General features: G+C 47.5%; 1 protein-coding gene and 1 long non-coding RNA gene across 2 annotated transcripts in view; one reads left to right on the top strand and one right to left on the bottom strand.

The window, feature by feature from the left end:
* The window catches only part of APCDD1L (APC down-regulated 1 like), a 55,379-nt gene extending 51,608 nt beyond the window's left edge, over positions 1-3,771 (bottom strand). The window contains exon 1 of the mRNA XM_017536542.2: positions 3,028-3,771. Within this exon, the coding sequence (XP_017392031.2) occupies positions 3,028-3,064 (37 nt within the window). The 5' untranslated portion in view covers positions 3,065-3,771. The remainder of the gene's footprint in view (positions 1-3,027) is intronic.
* A 115-nt stretch (positions 3,772-3,886) lies between these two features.
* Positions 3,887-14,642, top strand: LOC119472398. Its single transcript, XR_005201557.1, has 3 exons — positions 3,887-4,114; positions 11,815-11,927; positions 12,354-14,642. It is a non-coding gene; the product is annotated as an uncharacterized LOC119472398 (long non-coding RNA).
* Positions 14,643-18,454: the final 3,812 nt, after the last annotated feature.

Genomic DNA, 18,454 nt, shown 5'->3' with positions numbered 1-18,454 from the left:
AAAAGCAGCAGTTACGGTTCCTCATTTCCCCCCTCCAGCACAAATTGTTGAGCAATGAGATTTTTAAAAGCCAGAAATTACTGTGGAGTGAACCAACACTGGCATCTGGAGAACTGGCACCAGCCACACCTGGCCTGCCAGGGTTTGGAGGAAGACTTGCTGAGTGGGTGACTACTTGGACCACAGCCTGGCTCCTGCGGGCCACCATGGGGACATGTTTAAATACAAGATGGAGGGAGAACAAATGGAAAAAATCAACGTCCAAGTTAGAAACTACCTAAGCTGTGCTGTTTTTCTTGGGGCCCTACTGTGCCTTTGATTTCCTGATCGTTCAGAGCAAGAATAACAAAATCCAACCAACCCAGTGATTTTCACAGATTCATCTGAAAAGCTACCAGTTGGGTATGATCTGTCCATACCAGTGATTCTCAGCTGGGGGGCCCCTTTATCCCCAGGAGGCATGTGTCATTTCTAGAAACATTTTCAGTTATCATAACTAGGAGGAGGAGCTCCTGGCATCTGCAGGAAGAGGGCAGGGATGCCGCTAAGCACCCCAAAATGCACAGGATGGGCCCCTCATCCCCAAAAAAGAATCATATGGTGCCAATGTCAATAGTGGCAAGATTGAGAACCCCTAACCTACGTGTACTCAATCTGAATTCCCTCGGTGGGGTAGCTGGTGTGCCGTTATGTATAAAGTTTTTGGAACCTGGAGACATGAAGTTCAGGCATGCCTGGCTCAGGTACCTGAATTATGTAAGCAGCTGAAGGATTAACTGGGTTCTGTCTCCTTTTACTAAAGCAAAAGGATCTCATCATCTTGTGATGCAGCCAGTGGTGAAAAGAACTTTGGAAAGAAGTGTTTAGTGGAAAATAGTGCCCAGGGTAGAGCTGGGAGCTGCAGCGGCAGGCTGAATGGCATCCTCGCCCTCTCTGGCAGCTGTGTTTGAGTTGAGGGCAGGTGGACCCTGGAGCAGGCTGCCCCCCTCTCGTCAGCCCCACTGGGCACTCTTGGCTTCTCTGCTATTGAATGTGTCTGACTTGCTGTGGTGAAAGGTCACCGAGGAGCTGGGCAGCAAGACTCCTCAAGAGCCAGCCACGGCTCTACACTCAGTGATTTTATTGGCATGACGGGAAGCTTGGGCCTGCCAAAGACAACAGCACCGTGCTGTGACTGAGACTGCAGGTTCCTGGGGCATGTGTCCTACCGCTCTTGACTGTCCCATTCCCACTGGGTGCAACGGCCTGGAGGAGGTGGATGAGAGCAGGCAGGCACCTGCTTTCCCCATCCTGTGTTCCCTAGGTCAGCACCCAGCAGAGGTGCATTTTCACAGCTGTCCCCCTTGTCACCCTTTCCTGTTCACATTTTCCTGCCCTTTCCAAAGAACCAGCATGGCTGCTGTAGTCTATTTTCATGCTGATGATCAACTCTGTGGCCAAGGACAGCTGTGTGACCTCTTGCTTTCAGACGGTCAGGGAAAGCAGCCCCTGGATGAATGTCCCTTTCGATGGCTGCATCTGCAACTCTTCAAGCTGTAGAGACACCCTCCCTTGACCCTCCTTCAGGCCCCTGCCAGCTCTTCTCAAAACAGTTTGCTTAGAAATTTGGGGGCCGGGCGCGGTGGCTCAAGCCTGTAATCCCAGCACTTTGGGAGGCCGAGGCGGGTGGATCACGAGGTCAAGAGATCGAGACCATCCTGGTCAACATGGTGAAACCCCGTCTCTACTAAAAATACAAAAAATTAGCTGGGCATCGTGGCGCGTGCCTGTAATCCCAGCTACTCAGGAGGCTGAGGCAGGAGAATTGCCTGAACCCAGGAGGTGGAGGTTGCGGTGAGCCGAGATCGCGCCATTGCACTCCAGCCTGGGTAACATGAGTGAAACTCCGTCTCAAAAAAAAAAAAAAGAAATTTGGGGGCTGGGAAGAAAAGACTGTGATTGAAGAGCTCCTCGAGGTGACTTGGACTCTGCCTCTCACCTACAAATGGAGCAGAGCATGCACTGTGGGGCCGAGCAGGCCCTCCTTGCCCCAGGGTTCTCAGCTGCCACTCCCTGAACAGGAGCTCAGTGCCAGGCAGCAAGCAGAGTGCTCCTCCTGCGCGCGCTCTTGTAATCTTCACAATCATCCCAGATGGCGGAGGGGATTTTGTGAGCCCATTTCACAGGAGAGAAAGTCAAGGCTGAGCGAGCAGATGGCCGTGCTTACCCAAGGCCAGGCAGGTTGATACATTGTTCTGGGCTTCCCAGTGAAGGTGTTCTAACTCCAGGGCCGGAATTCTTAGCCCTTCATAATGTGACTGTGCTTGGGGGTGAGCCCCCAGCTGGGCATACTTCAACTGCGGTCACTGTCATTTTCCATGGTGCCTGGGCCCTGTGATGGCACACTCTAGTCAGCTGGCATTTGTACGGTTTTGTCTACCCTCCTCCCCATCCCCATGAAGAGCCACTAGGAAGTACCTTAGTCCTGGAGAAGGCACTGCCTCCTCTACCAGGGGTTCCCGAAGCCCCTTGGCTCCCTTTGTCAGGCCTGCTGGGCACAACCCGAGCCTGGGGTCACTGCGGCTCCCTAACTTCTCCCCCAGTCCTGCTATAGGACGCAGCCCCGACCCCGCACAGGTCAGGATTCCGTGGACAAGACCAACCCCAGCAACCTTGGTCTGAGTGGCCTGGGCTTGTCCCGCACCACGGGGGTCTCAGTGGGCCTGGAATCCTCCTGCATCTTCTTGGAGGCCCCAGACCTACTGGGACCCGCACAAGGAGCCGCTCTGGGTACCCACGGGCCGGGCCAGACTGGTGCAGTGCACAATGTGCGGTGACAAGACTCCCTCCCGCAGGGCCCAGGAAGCTCCTGGAGGCGCGCAGGTGCCGGCCAGGTGAGGTTGCAGAAGGGCTTGCAGGGCGCAGCATACCAGCCCCCTGCACCGGCGCAGGGCCGCAGTCTCCATGGGTCCTTGGCGGACATCAGACGGCGAGCTCCCTCCCTTCCGACCTCAGCCAGTTTGCCGGGTGGGGGAGGGTGGCACCTACCTCCCAGAAGCACCAGGACGCAGGCGGAGGGGAGCATGGCTGTGGGTATCCCGTCAGGGCTGGCCAGACAGCCCGCCAGGCGCCGTCAAGGTGCGAAAGGGGAGGCGCTGGCGCGGGGCTCTCGGACCGCAGCGGGCGCCGGCGGCCAGGCTAGGGTCCTGCGAAGAAGTTGCAAGGGTCCTGCGTCCCCCTCGGCGCTCACACACCCTCAGCCTCCCGGGCTGTTGATAGTTGTAAGCGGAGCTGCGCACTCATAGGTCCAACTCGCCAGAAGAGGTGGAGACAGTCCCTGGCGAGGCGCGCACTCTTGCGCAGCGGGCACAGCCCCCTGGCGCAGCGCCTCCTGCCATTCAGACCCCCAGCCATCCCCCACATGTCTGTTCTCTGGCTGCCGCCTTCTCCAAAGTCTTTGCAGTGGGCACGGAGGCCTCCCCCAAACTCTGGTCCCAGCTAACCCAGAGCGATGCGCTCCTTGCGCTAGAGCGCACCCCTAGCCAGGCCATTTCCTAGAAGGGCAAGGCAGATGGGGAGTTCCTCTAAGCCCCACGAGTCCTGGGACCCCTGAAGTTTCTATTCAGGTCTTCCAGATACTCCTGGAAAAGTCGCGTCAACTTGGATCCCAGCAAGCGCAGAAGCGCAGTGGAAGTGGCTAACCCAGTCGCCTAGAAGCCAGCGCCGGCCGCTGTCTGTAAATGAGGTCGTCACCCGCTCCCCACCGAACCAAAACGCATCCAGGCAAAGTGTGGAGCCGACCAGGCGGGTTTTTCCCCTCCTCCCAACTCCTCCTCCTGCCCCCCTCCTCCCCAAATCTCATCTGAGTGAGTCAGCTGAGGGTGCAGCTCAGAGGCGAGGCAGCGGTGAGGCGGAGGACAGCCTGGGGTACCCCAACGGGTCCGCTCCCTCCTCCTCCCCAGGCACTGGGCCTCTTTGGTGACACCCTGGGTGGCAGGCAAGCCTGGAAATCAAGTGCACGGGGCCTGGAAAGGAGGACCGGGAGAGTTATGGGACTTATGAAGGAAGAAGAGAAAGAGAATCACTTGGATGGGAAAAGTTAACTGGATTGTTCCCACCTGCATGGATCATCCGGGTAACTTCAGTGGGACCAAGGGGCGAGGCTGCGCTCTAGGGGTGTGCGGGCTTCCTTGGATTGCCGAGAACAGAGAGAGGGAGAGGAAGAAGCTGGAAAGCAAGAGGAAAAGGGAAAGGAAAGAAAGTAAGAGGGGAGAGAAGGGAAAAGAGAGGAGAAAGAGAGACAAAGAACAGAGAACTAAGAGAGGGAGAAAAAGAGAAAGAAATGAGAGGGAGAAAAGGGTACACAGGCAGAGAAAGAAAGGTAAGGGAAGAGAGAGAGAAGGAAGGAGTGAAATCAACAGAAGAGAAAAGAGAACCAGGAAGGGGGAGAGAGAGAGAGGGAGAGAGGGAGAGAGGGAGAGAGAGAGCAAGAGAGCGCTGTGGTCTCCTTGGGCCAGGCCCGTTTCAGGGGCAGATAAGCGAGCACTCCACCTGCCCCTCTGAAGGGTTTTATAGACTCATCTGTCCCAGTTTTATGGTCTGATCATCCCACAGGGGACCAGGGGACACCACCTCACCTTTTGATGTCTTACCAGAAACTTGGGTGAGGCTCCCAGGAGCCACAAGGCCCTTCAATCCAGCCAAGGACCCCTGACACAAGCTCCCCGGCCGTCCTTAGGTTTCCTCCTCTCCAGAGGCCTCAGGGAATAGGGAAAAGTCCCAAGCAAGGCCACAGCATGATCTTATGCAAATGGAAATGTGAGGAAAATGATCAATTGTCTTCCTGAAAATGACTTTTTTTTTTCTTTCTGGTTTCTATGAGACTCGAGGTTGCCTCGCTGAAACTGAAATCGGTACAATCTTTCCCGGGAAGACAATGGCTACAAGCCGCACATTAAGTTCTCATGAAAGGCATACCTTTTGTGTGCAAGAGAAGCATTGTGCAGGGTGATTATTTATAATTGCATAATTGTGATTATTTGTGGCAATTATGTGTCTTTCAATATACAAAATTTACAAGTATGGGTAGTTTAAAAACTACATGCTAAGGCGGGGCACCATGGCGCACGCCTGTAATCCCAACATGTTGGGAGGCCGAGGCGGGCAGATTATCTGAGGTCAGGAGTTCAAGAGCAGCCTGGCCAACATGATGAAACCCTGCTTCTACTAAAAATACAAAAATTAGTGGGGTGTGATGGTGGGTATCTGTAATCCCAGTTACTCTGGAGGCTGAGGCAGGAGAATCACTTGAACCTAGGAGGTAGAGGTTGCAGTGAGCCGAGATCACGCCACTGCACTTCAAAAAAAAAAAAAAAGAGCAAAACTCTGTCTCAAAAAAAAAAAAAAAAAAAATTAAAACTACATGCTATTCTGGCCATGACCATTTGAGACTTCAGTCTGGGCTTTCTGAATGTGGGTATTTCAAAGTCTCAGGTGGCTGATGGGGGTTCAAGCACTAGTGGTTTCTCATGGGGAGGATGGGTGTTACCTGGATGTCTTAGGTAGGGTCATAGTTCAGTATTTTCAGAACGTATTGCGCTGCTATTAGAGGTAGGAGCTTTTTCACAAAGCATGGTGCTTGTGTATTCATAGGTGTTTTGGCTTATTTATAACTGAGAGGATTTACTGATAGTTATTGAGACTGCGGCATGGGCCAGGCCCTCGGCGGGTTGAGTACTTTATATCTGAACAAACCGACAAGAAGTAGGGATTATGGTCAGGCCATTTTACAAACTGGGGAAACTGAGTTCAGAGAGTTTGGGCCACTGTCCTGTGGCCAGTCAGCTGGAAGGTGGCAGGACTCCTGGACCCTGCCTCTGACCACGTGCTGTGTCTCCAGGGCATGTCCTGTCTCACTGGGCTGTTTGCTCCGTTCAAGGCCTGTTTTCCAATAATAGCCCCTCTTCAAAGAGGCGTATGAATAATGGGAGAAACAGGACTCCAAAGTACTTTTTCTAACCAGCCTGGGCAACATGGCAAAACCCCATCTCTACAAAAAATATAAAAATTCGCCAGGTGTAGTGGCACATGCCTGTCATCTCAGTTTCTAGGGAGGCTGAGGTGGGAGGATCTCTTGAGCCTGGGAGGTCAAGGCTGCAGTGAGCTGTGATTGTGCCACTGAACTCCAGCCTGGGTGACAGAGTAAGACTTTGTCTCAAAAAAAAAAAAAGATGCTTTTTCTAGATCCTAGCTAAACCCCAAGTGTTGAGGCTGAGAGTTACAGGTGGGCCCCGTGCAGGGTGCATCCTCACTCTCGCTGTGTGGTGACATTTGGGAGGACATGGGTGGCTGGAAAGGGCACTGGAGGCTGCCGGGTCCAGCGCTCCTCACTTTCCAGGTGAGGAAACAGGCGCAGTGCAAGTGAGCTGACCCTGTCGAGGTAACAGAGATTTTACCCCACAAATAGACAAAAAGCAAAGAAAATGGACAAATAGTGTTTGAACAAGGCTCTCCTCAACTTGCAAGTAGATCAGACAAGAGCAGAAGAAGGAACCAAAGCTAAAACTCATTTATTCTCTTCAAACATATATTGATTTTTAATCAAAAAAGAAAAAAGTTATGTTGTCCAGATCTTGCATTTTGTTCAAGGAAGGGTGATACACACTTGGTTCCTGACTTCTCTCTTACAAAACAATGGCTTGAGAACTTCTGAAATGGTAGCAGTCCTAAGGCTGTTTTGGGGAGTTGTCCCAGCTCTGTGTTGGCCGTAAGTCGCGTCTGTGGGCATTATCGCATCTTGGCCTCCGTAGCTGGGCTTTTCTGGGCTGTTAACTGCAGGGGCCCTCCCTAGGTGGTCAGAGCTGTGGAGGGTGAAGTTTTGGGAGGATTCAAGGGGTCTTGCTGGGTGTGAGGGAAGCGGCCTTGAATCAGATGTCCATGAGTGGGAGCCAGGCTTCTTGCTCCATGTCTATCTCCCACACCACCCCTTCCCCCAAAATCAAAGTCCGGGGGAATGAGGAGTAAAGCATTCCAGAGCAGCGCCTCTCTTCCTTCCCCCTCCCCCCCAAATGCCTACCTCTTCATCCTTGTCCCTGTTAAAAACACCACGGGATGATAAGATCACCCCACACAATCTTGCTATAAAACGGTCTGTTTCCTCTGCTTGTTATCGGGGTATCAGATCAAAGAAACGGTGCCCAGACGTGGTTATCTAATAACCAGATAAACATCAGGCGGCCTCCTGGGCCAAGAAAGGGGTGGGGGGGCAGCTCTGAATGAGGCAGGGGACAGGCCCGGGTGTGCTGGGCCCCTCTTGGTGACCATTTCTGCCTCCAGAGTGAGCATGCTGGCTCAGCCCAGAGTCGACCAGATCCTCACAACAACCTGCATGTTACAGATGGAGAAACTGAGGCAGGGAAACCACGTCCCTGTCCTTTGGAAGTGCCTGGTGCGCCCCTGAGCCTGGCACATGCCTCACTACACATTTGCTGAGTGAATGAATGAGAGAACAAATGAACTATCACAGAATAAGCACTGGGTTTATCAGAAGACCTGACTGCAAATCTTAATGCTAGCACATAGCCACTCATCACGGCTGGCGCCAGGGAGGCGAACTGGTGCCCCGGGCTCACCTCGTAACTGCACGCACTCTTGAGCAGACACAGGTGCAGATAGCCCCTCCAGGTGAATGTCTTCTCAGTTTGAGCCCTGGGTGCCTCCCCCAGTCCCAGCCCTGCAATTCCCTCTGCATCTGTTTCTTCTTCTATGAAATAGGATGAAGCTGTGCCAGCCAGTAGGAATTAGAAGATCAGGTCTCAGAAGTGAGCATTGGGTGCAGGATCCAGTCTTCTCAGGCGCTGAGATCCATGGAGAGAAGTTGAAGCTCACACCGCTGGTATGTGCTGGACCCAGAATGGAAACCTGGTCTGGGCTCGAAAGTCTGCCTCCTCAGCCTGAACCTAAACTACTTAGGTCCTCCAGGGAAGGCAGGTTGTGGCAACATCTTGGGCTGTCTGGGGACTCCCCAACCAGTCCTCAAATCTGTATAGTTCTTCTTGCTTCATCTGGCTAGTGTTTGTATGATGGGGGCTGGGGGAGGATGGCATTGGAGGGCTCAACCTAGCACCTGGCACATAAGCATTCAGTGAACGTGTTTTGAACGAATGTATGAATTGGGTAGATGAATGGATGGGTGGGTGGGTGAGTGAGTGGGTGGATGGATGGATGGGTTGGTGAGTAAGTGGGTAGATGTGTGAGTGGGTGAGTGGATGGGTGGATGGGCTAATGGGTGGATGGGTGGGTGAGTAAATGGATAGATGGATGAATGAGTGCGTTGATGGGTGGATGGGTGTGTGAGTGGGTAAGTAAATGGGTGAGTGGGTGGGTGGGTGGATAGGTGGGTGGGTTAATGAGTGAGTGAATGGATAGGTGGATGAGGGAGTGGGTGGGTGGGTGGATGGTAGGGTGGGTGGATGAATAGATGAATGGGTGAGTGGATGGACAGGTGACGGACGGGTAAGTAGGGGCTAATGAGTGGATGGGTGAGTGAGTGGGTGGGTGGATGGTTGGGTTGGTGGGTGGATAGGTGAGTGGGTGGACAGGTGATGGATGGGTAGGTGGGGGGACTAATGAGTGGGTGGTTTTGTGAGTGGGTGAGTGTATGGGCGGGTACGTGGATGATGAGCACTGCAGTTGCCACAATTGTTGCGCACACTGAATGGTTTGTTAATTTACTAGTAACAATTCTTTAATGTGTTAACCAAGCTGTGGAGATACATCTTAAGGGGTGCACTTCCACAAAGATGGGGCCTCATGTTCTTGTGAACAGCCTCAGCACCAGCATGAAAGGCAAGTGCTGTTGAGTGAAGAGCAAATGCTTGCTCTTATGTTGCCAGCCTTGTTTGCCTGGGAGGTTTGGGAATTTGCTTTTGTTAAATCTCTGGGTCCCCAGCCCAGCTCAAACCTCTCACTGATGCCAGGGCCACTCATGGCAGGCTGTGGAATGGTGGCCGAGCAGCTGGGTCTGGCAGTAATAGCCTCTCAATACAGCACCCAGGGAGGTGGTGGAAGTGACCATTTGAAGCTGTGTAGACCCACCGGGCTTGCAGACAGTGTGTAGAAAGAATGGGCTGGCTTTGTTCATTTTACTTGGGAAGCAAGAAAATTCAGCCCAAGCGAGGGCTTCTGTTGATGAAGGATGGAGGAGAGGCTGCCCACTCATGGTAGAAGGAAGCCTGCAGGTGTCTAACGGGGCTTGGGTCTGGGTGCCACCGCTCACGAGGTACATGACTTTGAGCCTTTGGGCACAGCCTTCTGAGCCTTGTGTTGCTCATCTGCAAAGGGAGAATCCTCAGGTTTTGGGAGAATGTAACGAGGTGACACAAGTAAAGCCCTCAGTGTGGGGCCTGGTGGGCTGCAGGTCCTTGGAAAGAGGGCAAATGTCACCATTATTTCAGAGGGGACTGGTTAGGTTTGTGGATGAGTGGCTCACATCACCCAAGACCCCATGTTGGGCTCAGCACTGCAGGGTGTTGGAGCTGGGAGGCCTCTGCAGGCCAGGTCCACTCATTTTCAGATGGCCTCTTGGGAGCCACCTAGAGAGGAGAGGACAGGGAAGGGAGGCAGAGAGGCCAGTCTCTGAGCCTCCTCCTCTCCAGTGTCATCTCAGGGTCATCATAGTGCTCTTCATGGGGTGGGAAGTGGTGGCCCCGAGTGTCTATCAAACGTGAAGACTGCAAAGAGGGATCCATGGCGGTCAGAGCAATGAGATACGCAATGATATAGAGAAAGCTAGAAAGCACACTGTCTCCTGAGCAGAAGCACGTTCATGTACACCCAGAACACAAACCTGCATGCAAGTGTTGCATGCTTTTCACATGTGTGTGTATCTAAGGCAGTCCATCACACATACTCCAGGGGATGTCTTTTAGGAGGAGGAAGGAAGGAAATGGGTGTGGAGATGGGAGGGGCAAAGGGAAAAATTTATACAACAAGAAAATAAGACAACTGAGGGTCCCAACATAGACCAAGGTTGTTGGCATGCCATGAACTCAGTAATGTCAAATGCAAACTTCTGTGTCTGGGGTCTAAAAAGTCTGATAAGCAAAAGAGACTATGGAGAGACTGAGGCACAGCAAGGGGCAAGGGGATGGCCAAATGGTGGTTGGGTGTCACCCAGACACTCAGGTCTCTCTGGTCGTGGAACTGACAGTCTGGAGTTACATAGCTCCACCACTGTAGAAGAGCATGGTTCGGGCTCCATTCTCTGATGTCTGCTAATGTGTGCAGAAGAACTGCTTGGAGCAGGGTCTCACCTTTCCATACCCATTGCCCACCTCTACCCACCACTCATCTACCAGCTGAGTTGCAAGAAAAGGCAAAGCTATTGTGATAGAGGAGTCCTTGTTTTGAGAGGCTTTTGTCAAAGAGGGAGAAAGAAAAGTTCGGGGACGTGTGGCTTCAAATCATGCCGGTTATAAAGTTTCTTGTTAGCCCCCATTATAAAAATCAATATACACCATGGAATACTATGCAGCCATAAAAAAGGATGAGTTCATGTCCTTTGTAGGGACATGGATAAAGCTAGAAAACATCATTCTCAGCAAACTGACACAAAAACAGAAAACCAAACAACTGCATGTTCTCACTCATAAGTGGGTCTTGAACAATGAGAACACATGGACACAGGGAGAGGAACATCACACGCCAGGGCCTGTTGGGGGGTGGGGGTCTGGGGGAGGGATAGCAGCGGGTAGGGGGATAGGGGAGGGACAGCATTAGGAGAAATATCTAATGTAGATGATGGGGTGATGGATGCAGCAAACCACAATGGCACGTGTATACCTATGTAACAAACCTGCATGTTCTGCACATGTACCCCAGAACTTAATTAAAAACAAATCAATGTATGTTTTTCATATAGGATTTTAAAAGCACGAAGTTTATCATTTCTTTCCTATTGTAAAATTAAGTGTTCCTAATATACTATTTGGAAAAAACAAAATGGAAAGAAGAAAAATGAAAGCCATGCATAGTCCTTCAACCCAGGGACAACCCCTGCTAACGCTCGGATGGATGAATTTTACATCTACATGTATATATTCTGATCTACGGTCAAATTTAATAATGTGAATGCCTTAATAAACCATTCACTCCTTAATTTCATCTTTTAGATCAATTTCCTAGTCTTTAAGGAACTGTTAGATGCAAGGCTATGGATGGTGGGGGAGGGACATGAAAAAAGAGACTTTAATTTTTGGCCAAAATATCCTGCATGTTGGATTTGCCTTTGTTTTGTTTTGCTTTGAGCCTTCCGCCTTGTTAGGCAGCTGTTTGTAAACTTTCTGCTGCTCTGGATTTCAGTCTGGAAGCAGCACATTGATTTTAAACAGAAATACCTTAAAGGAGGTGGTGTTTGGGCGGGTTGCAATCCCCCACCATCAGCTTGCAAGTGGTTCCATTCCGCTGGCACGTTATGTCAATAAGAGGCCTGGTCCATCACGCAGGGAGCAGGTTAGCTAAATTCAGGGTGAACAGATGGCACTTTCTGTTTCTCTTCTGGCTGTCTTCCTAGTTTGGGGGTCTTGGGGAATCGGAAAAGCAAAATTTAGGGGCAGGGATCTTACAAGTGCTCACAGCACAACCCAAGCCTAAGACCTTACTTATTTTTTCCTTCTTTCCCTCTTCTTTTTTTTTCAGTTTACAATTAACACTCACCATTTAGTCTCCACCCCTCCTTCTTGAAATGGAATTTTTATCTCTTGATTCATGCTACAAAATAAAATCCCTGTTTATTCAGTTGCATGAATAATTGATAAGCTTTTTCCAACTTGCCAGAAGCAACTTAGCCGTCTCGCCTTGCGGCCTGGAACCCCTGGCAATTTCCGGAGCATTGGCAAGAGACCTTTGCACAGTTTCTGCATGGAGTCCACTGACTCTCTGTCTCAGAGGTGGGGGTGTATCTCTTGATTCTGACTCGTTAGTTACAGACTAGGCACTGAAGGCTCCAGCACCAGGGATGTGTGGGGCTGGGGGAGGGAGGGGCATGTCAGCGTCCCCTTAGATTTTCTGAACTCATGTCTGTGACAGGTGCGGACCTGGATTCCACTGGGAGCGGCGCTCCCCGCCCCCCGCCCCCTGCCCCGGGCTTTAGAGTTCACAGCATTAATTAACTCTAATCTGTTCCCTGATAGTTTAAAGCAGGCCCAGGATGTGAAGGCATTTTCTTTCCTGCATAGTTAATGGACTTAATGAGATAACAGTGAGAATCTGTGTTTAGGCTCTGTCGGGCATTTGGCTCTCTGGCCATGTTTATATGATAAAAGGCAGTGGGCTGTTATTTATGCACTTAGCTGGGGTTTATTCTTTTTAAACAGGCCTAGACAGCTACTTGTTGTATTTGGCTCATGCTAGCTTAAAAGGGGACTTTATAGACCTTACTGCAGAATGTCCCAATTCTTCAAGGCCAAGGTAAATGCGAGTTGGGGTGTAGTAAAGTTGCAAACTGCCCTTAAGAAAAACGGTTAATAAGACAGTGTTCCTTCCACCTCTGCCCTCCCCTTGGTTATCCCACCCCAAAAGCTTTCCCACCGGGCTTCAGGGTGACAAACGCTTGGATTTGATGAAGCTGAGATTTTCTTGTGCTTTTGTTGACAGCAGGGCAGTTTTATTGAAACTTGCTGAAAGAAGCTAGCTTCGAAGGTTCTGCCAAGACTCTGCATCCCAGGGGAAGCAGGGCTTTGACTTAAGATACTCACATCTGTCAACCACAGGCGTTCATTCACTTTTCTCTTTCATTTGGGGAAGGTAGGGAGAAAATGAATCAGAGGCTGATTTTTTTTTTTTTGGTCTGTTTTCCCCAAGCTCCAGGAAATTAAGAAACAGGCCATTAGTTTTAGCAAACAATTTAAACAGAGTAAAACCGGATCCCCCACCAAAGGCCAAGGACCATGAGGGGTCTGAGTGCGCCTGGCCCTGCTTGTGGACTCTGCGGGTCGTGGAGGAGCCATGAGATGGTAAGAGAGCTGTGGGTGATACAGGATGATGTGTGTGACAGTCCTCCCTGTGTCTTTTTTTGCTACCATAGTTATCATAGCTTAGATGTGTGTGGCCTGGTGGCTCCAGAGAAGGGTGAACAGCAAGGGTTTTTGGGGTGCCATGGCCCAGGCCTTAGCCTGAGCATTGTGGGAAGCCAGTGGGTGGCTACATGCATTGGCGCGGACCAGTGGGCATTTCCTTGGAAGCCAGTCCCTGAGATGGCTCTGGGCGGCCACTCCTGCATCTCACCTAAATCCACAGGGTTCAGCTGTATCTCCAGGGTTTATTGAAAAGGAGAGTGTATGGCGGATTTCAGTATTCGTATTCTATAAAGACTTTATAAGGGGTGGGGGACAGGAACAAAGAAACCAGTGCTGGTGATCCTGCCCCCACAGTAATGTCTGCTCCAGTCTGGATCTGGGACAGGTGCCAGGCCCTGTTCTCCCTGGGGGAATGCAGGTCCAAGGACCTCGGCTGTGTGGGTGGCTCGCCGCCATGCGTGTGATTTTGATGTTTGTACGTTTGTTCTACCACATGAACCAGTCTTGAATGGCTGTTCTGAGTAAATGGGATGATGTGGGTGAAGCCCAAAGACCAGAGCTTGGCACAGGGCCATGCTGGATAATGCTGACTCGTGGTGATGAGGGGAAGGAGGAGGCAGGATCCCATGAGTCAGGAGCCCAGGCTCCAGTGCAGCTGAACTGCTGTCCACCAGTGTGATCTCAGCAAGCCTCTCTCCATCTGGACACAGATGGTTCATCCATTAAACATCCCAGGTGCATTGAAGGGAGGTGAACTGTGTCCAGCATGGTCTTCAGTTGTGGGAGGCTGATACCCTACAACTTTCTGTCTCCTGGGGTTTTTACTTATTACAAGGTAAAATACAGTCTTATTACAGAAAACTAGAAATGAGAAAAGCCTGTCACACAGTCACTCATTCAACAAATGCCTATTGGGAGGGGTGGGAGATGAGCCCCTGGTGGGAACAGGGTGAAGCCGTGGACTTTCTCTGGGTGTGATGAGAGCAGCTGGAGGGCTTTGAGGATCCCCAAAATTCAAAACTCAGTTGTGGGCAGCTATACCAGGAGAGGCAGAACCTCTGAAGGTTTCTGACTCCAAAAGCCAGCGAAAATGCAGATTTCATGAGAAGGGGTGAAGCTTAGGGCCCTGCCAGGCAGTGATGCTTTCTCAACTTTGGGGGCAGTAAAATGCACAGACCCCAGGGAAGGAGGCCAGAAAGGAGGCTGCAAAGTGTGCATGCTCTGGGAAGGGGGCAGGGAAACGCAGCAAAAACCTGCTGGGGACCCTGCCAGGCTGCCTCCCTTGGAGGCCCAGCTTGAGGGTTGGTGTTTCCCACCAGAGATGGCAGAGATGATGATTTCAGGCTCTGTGTAGATAAGGAATGAACTATCATTGAATTTTTTCTTGGTTGTATTGTTACAGAAATTCTCTGTTGGGTGCTGGTGTACTTCAACACCACTTAACACTTGTCAAGCTCTCCTTTACTAAGGTAAAGCAGTCCTGACCCAGAGCTTTTGATCAGGGAGCACTATCTAGCCAAAATTTTATTTTGATGCTTTGTTTTCATTGCCTTTAAAACAAAAGATGGTTATCTTCCATTTGCCATGAAAGATACTGCTTCCCATTTCTGTCTTTTACCCACTTTTCATTAAGGTATAATTTGCATGCAGTAAAGTCTAGTCTTTTTAGTGTACAGTTCTGTGAATTTCGATAAATGTATCTGGTGTGTAACCATTATATCAAGATACAGAAGGGTTCTTTCACCCTTAATTCCTTTCTTGCGGATGACAACCTCTCTTCACCCTCAGTCCTTTGCAACTAATAATCTGTTTTGTTTTTTGGTTTTTTGTTGTTGTTTTTTTTTTTTACTATAGTTTTGTCTTTTTCAGCATGTCCCATAAACAGAATCTTATAGCACCTGGCCTTTTGAGCCTGGCTTCTTTCACTTAGCAGAATGCATCTGATATCCATTCGCACTGTGCCTGTATCAGTAGTTGATTCATTTTTAATAATGAGTGGTGTTCAGTTGTAGGGCTACACTACAATTCATTGAGGGACATTAGGGTTGTTTCCAGATTTGGCAGTTACAAATAAAGCCCCTATAAACATTCATGTACAGGTTTTTCATGAGCATGGGCTTTCATTTCTCTTAGGTAAGCACTGATAAGTAGAATCACTGTGTTGTCTAATACATGCATGTTTAACTTTGTAAGAAACTGCCAAGCTGTTTATCAGAGCAGCCATGCTATTTTGCATTCCTGCCAGCAATGTATGAGAGTTCCAGTTGCTCCATATCCTCATCAGCACTTGATATTGTCAGACTTTTTTGGTTTTTGTTTGTCTAATGTCTAATGGGTGAGTACTAGTATCTCATTGTGGTTTTAATTTGTATTTTCCTGATGACTAATGATGTTTAACACCCTTTTATGGGTTTATTTGAAATTCCTGTATTTTGTTTGATGAAGATTTCAAAGCTTTTGCCTATTTTAAAATTTAAATTGTGTTCTTATTATTAAACTTATTATTGAGTATTCTTTACATATTCTGGATACAAGTTCTTTACTATATATGCTATTAGCAAATTGTTCTTGTAGCTTTCTTATTAATTTTCTTAATGATGTATTTCAGAGATTGTATTAATTAGTCTGTTCTCATGCTACTAGTAAAGACATACCTGAGACTGGGTAACTTAATTGACTCATAGTTCAGCATGGCTGGGGAAGCCTCAGAAAATGTACAATCATGGAGGAAGGGAAAGCAAACATGTCTTTCTTCACATGGCAGCAGGAAGGAGAAGTGCTGAGCGAAAGGGGTAAAAGCTCCTTAGAAAACCATCAGATCTTGTGAAAACTCACTATCCTAAGAACAGCAGCATGAGGGTAACTGCCCCTGTAATTCAATTACCTCCCACCAGGTACCTCCCATGACATGTGGGGATTTTGGGAACTACAATTCAAGATGAGATGTGAGTGGAAACACAGCAAGCCATATCAGAAATCATAGGTTGTTAATTTTGATCAAGTATAATTTATCAATTTTTTCTTTCATGGATTATATTTTTGGGGCTATATCTAAGAAATGTATGCTTAATCTAGGGGTCACAAAGATTTTCTTCAATGTTTTCTCCTGAAGGTTTCATAGTTTAAAGTTTTACATTGAAGTCTATGATCTATTTTGAGCTAATTTTTGGATATAGTATGAGATATGAATAGAGGTTCATTAAAAAAATAAATATCCAATTATTCCAACACCATTGGTTGAGAAGACTACTTTTGTTTCCTACTTAATTGCTTTTGCAACTGTGTCCTAATCAACTGACCCTCTCTGTAGAGGCCTGTATCTGGACTTTATAGTCTGTTATATTGGTCTATATCTCTGCCCTTTCTCTAATTCCATATTCTCTTGAATACCTTACCTTTGTACTAAATCACGTAGGGTGACTCTGTTCTTTAAAATATATTCTTCTGGTCAGCTGTGGTGGCTTACATCTGTAATCCCAGCACTCTGGGAGGCCAAGATGGAAGTACTGGTTGAGACCAGGAGTTCATGACCAACCTGGGCATCATAGAGAGACCCCCATCTCTACAAAACATAATTAAAAAAAATTAACTGAGCATGGTGACATGGGCCTGTAGTCCCAGCTACTTAGAGGGCTGAGGCAGGAGGATTGCTTGACTTGAGCCCAGGAGCTTGGGGCTGCAGTGAGCTGTGTTGTGCTACTGGATTCCAGCGTGAGTGACAGAGCAAGACCTTGTCTCTAAAAAATATAATAATAAAATATATTCTCCTATTATAACTTTATTCTTTTTCACAATAGCTTTGGTTATTTTTTCTTTATCTTTTCATAAAAATTTTATAATCTGCTTGTTGATTTCTACAAAAAATTCTGCATTATTTTTAAGACAGGGTCTTGCTTTGTTGCCTAAGCTGGAGTGCAGTGGCATGATCCTGGCTCACAGCAGCTTTGACCTTCTGGGCTCAAGGAATCCCCCTGCCTCAGCCTCCCAAAGTGCTGGGATTACACGTGTGAGCCACCACATCCAGTCCCCCATGGGTTTTGATTATAATTATGCTGACTGTATAAATCACTTTGGAAGAATTGACATCTTCACAATATTGTCTTTATCAACATGGCATGTCTTTCCATTTATTTAGGTTTTTGATTTCCTTTATCATTGTTTCTTGGTTTTCAGCATATAGAACTTGTACGTCTCTTATAAGATCCATACCTATGTATTTTATAGGTTTTGGTGCTATTGTAAGTGGCATCTTAAAAAATTTAAATTTTCATTGTCAGTATACAGAAATACAATTAGTTTTTGAATATGGATCTTATTAATGTGACATTGCCAAACTCACTTTTTAGTTTCAGTAGCTTTGTAATAGACTCTTTGAAATTTATATGTAGAATTATCATGTAGCAATAGAGTCTGAATAATTTCTATTGACATATCCTCAGGTTAGTTGATTCTTTTCTTACCTGTGTTGAGTTTACTAATGAGTCTATCAAAATCATTCTTTATCTGTGTGAGTGTGGTTTTTACTTCCAGCATTTCCAATTGATTTTTTTTCTTGCAGTTTCATTCCTCTGCTGAAATTACCCGTGATGATTCATGATGTTCTCATTTCCAGTTGAGCCTGTAACATATTATTCATAGTTATTTTAAATTCCTATCAATTTTGTTTCTACCTTTTCAATGTGAACGTCTTTCTTCCCTTGCCTTATTGTACCAATACAGCGTTAGGAGGAATGAGAGCCAATATAATTCCTTGTTCTCGATCTTAGGGGAAAAGCATTATCTTTCACTGTTATGTATGACATTAGAGTTGTAGGTTTTTTGTAATATCCTATATCAGGTTGAGATTGTTCCCCTCTAGTCTTTGTTTCCTGAGAGTTTTTATCATGAATATGTGTTTATAAAATGCTTCTCCTGTATCTCTTCTGATGATCATTTGATTTTTATTTTTTAGTTTGATGGTATTATATTGAATATTGACATTACATTGAATATTGATTATTAAATTTTATTTTTTGTTCTTTCATTTGATGATATTACATTGAATAGTGATATTACAGTAAAATACATTGATTGATTTTTTTGAATGTCAGACTATCCTTGTATTCTTGAAATAAACCCCACTTGGCTGTAGTGTACTATCTTTTTTATATATAGTGGATTTGATTTGCTTGCACTTTGTTGAGGATGTTATCTATATTCATGAGGATTATTTGTCTGTAGTTTTCTTTTATAATATATATTTATTTTATAATGTTTTGGTGTGGTTTAGATGTCAAGGTTATACTGATCCCATAAAATGAGTTTGGAAGTGTGCCCTTTTTTTTTTTTTTTTTTTTTTTTTTTTTTTTTTTTTTTTTTTTTTTTTTTTTTTTTTTTTTTTTTTTTTTTTTTTTTTTTTT

Source organism: Cebus imitator, unplaced genomic scaffold (genome assembly GCF_001604975.1).
Source record: "Cebus imitator isolate Cc_AM_T3 unplaced genomic scaffold, Cebus_imitator-1.0 Scaffold99, whole genome shotgun sequence".
Lineage (NCBI taxonomy): Eukaryota > Metazoa > Chordata > Mammalia > Primates > Cebidae > Cebus > Cebus imitator.
Note: the sequence above shows the minus strand (reverse complement) of the source record. Positions and strands in the feature narration are given on the sequence as shown.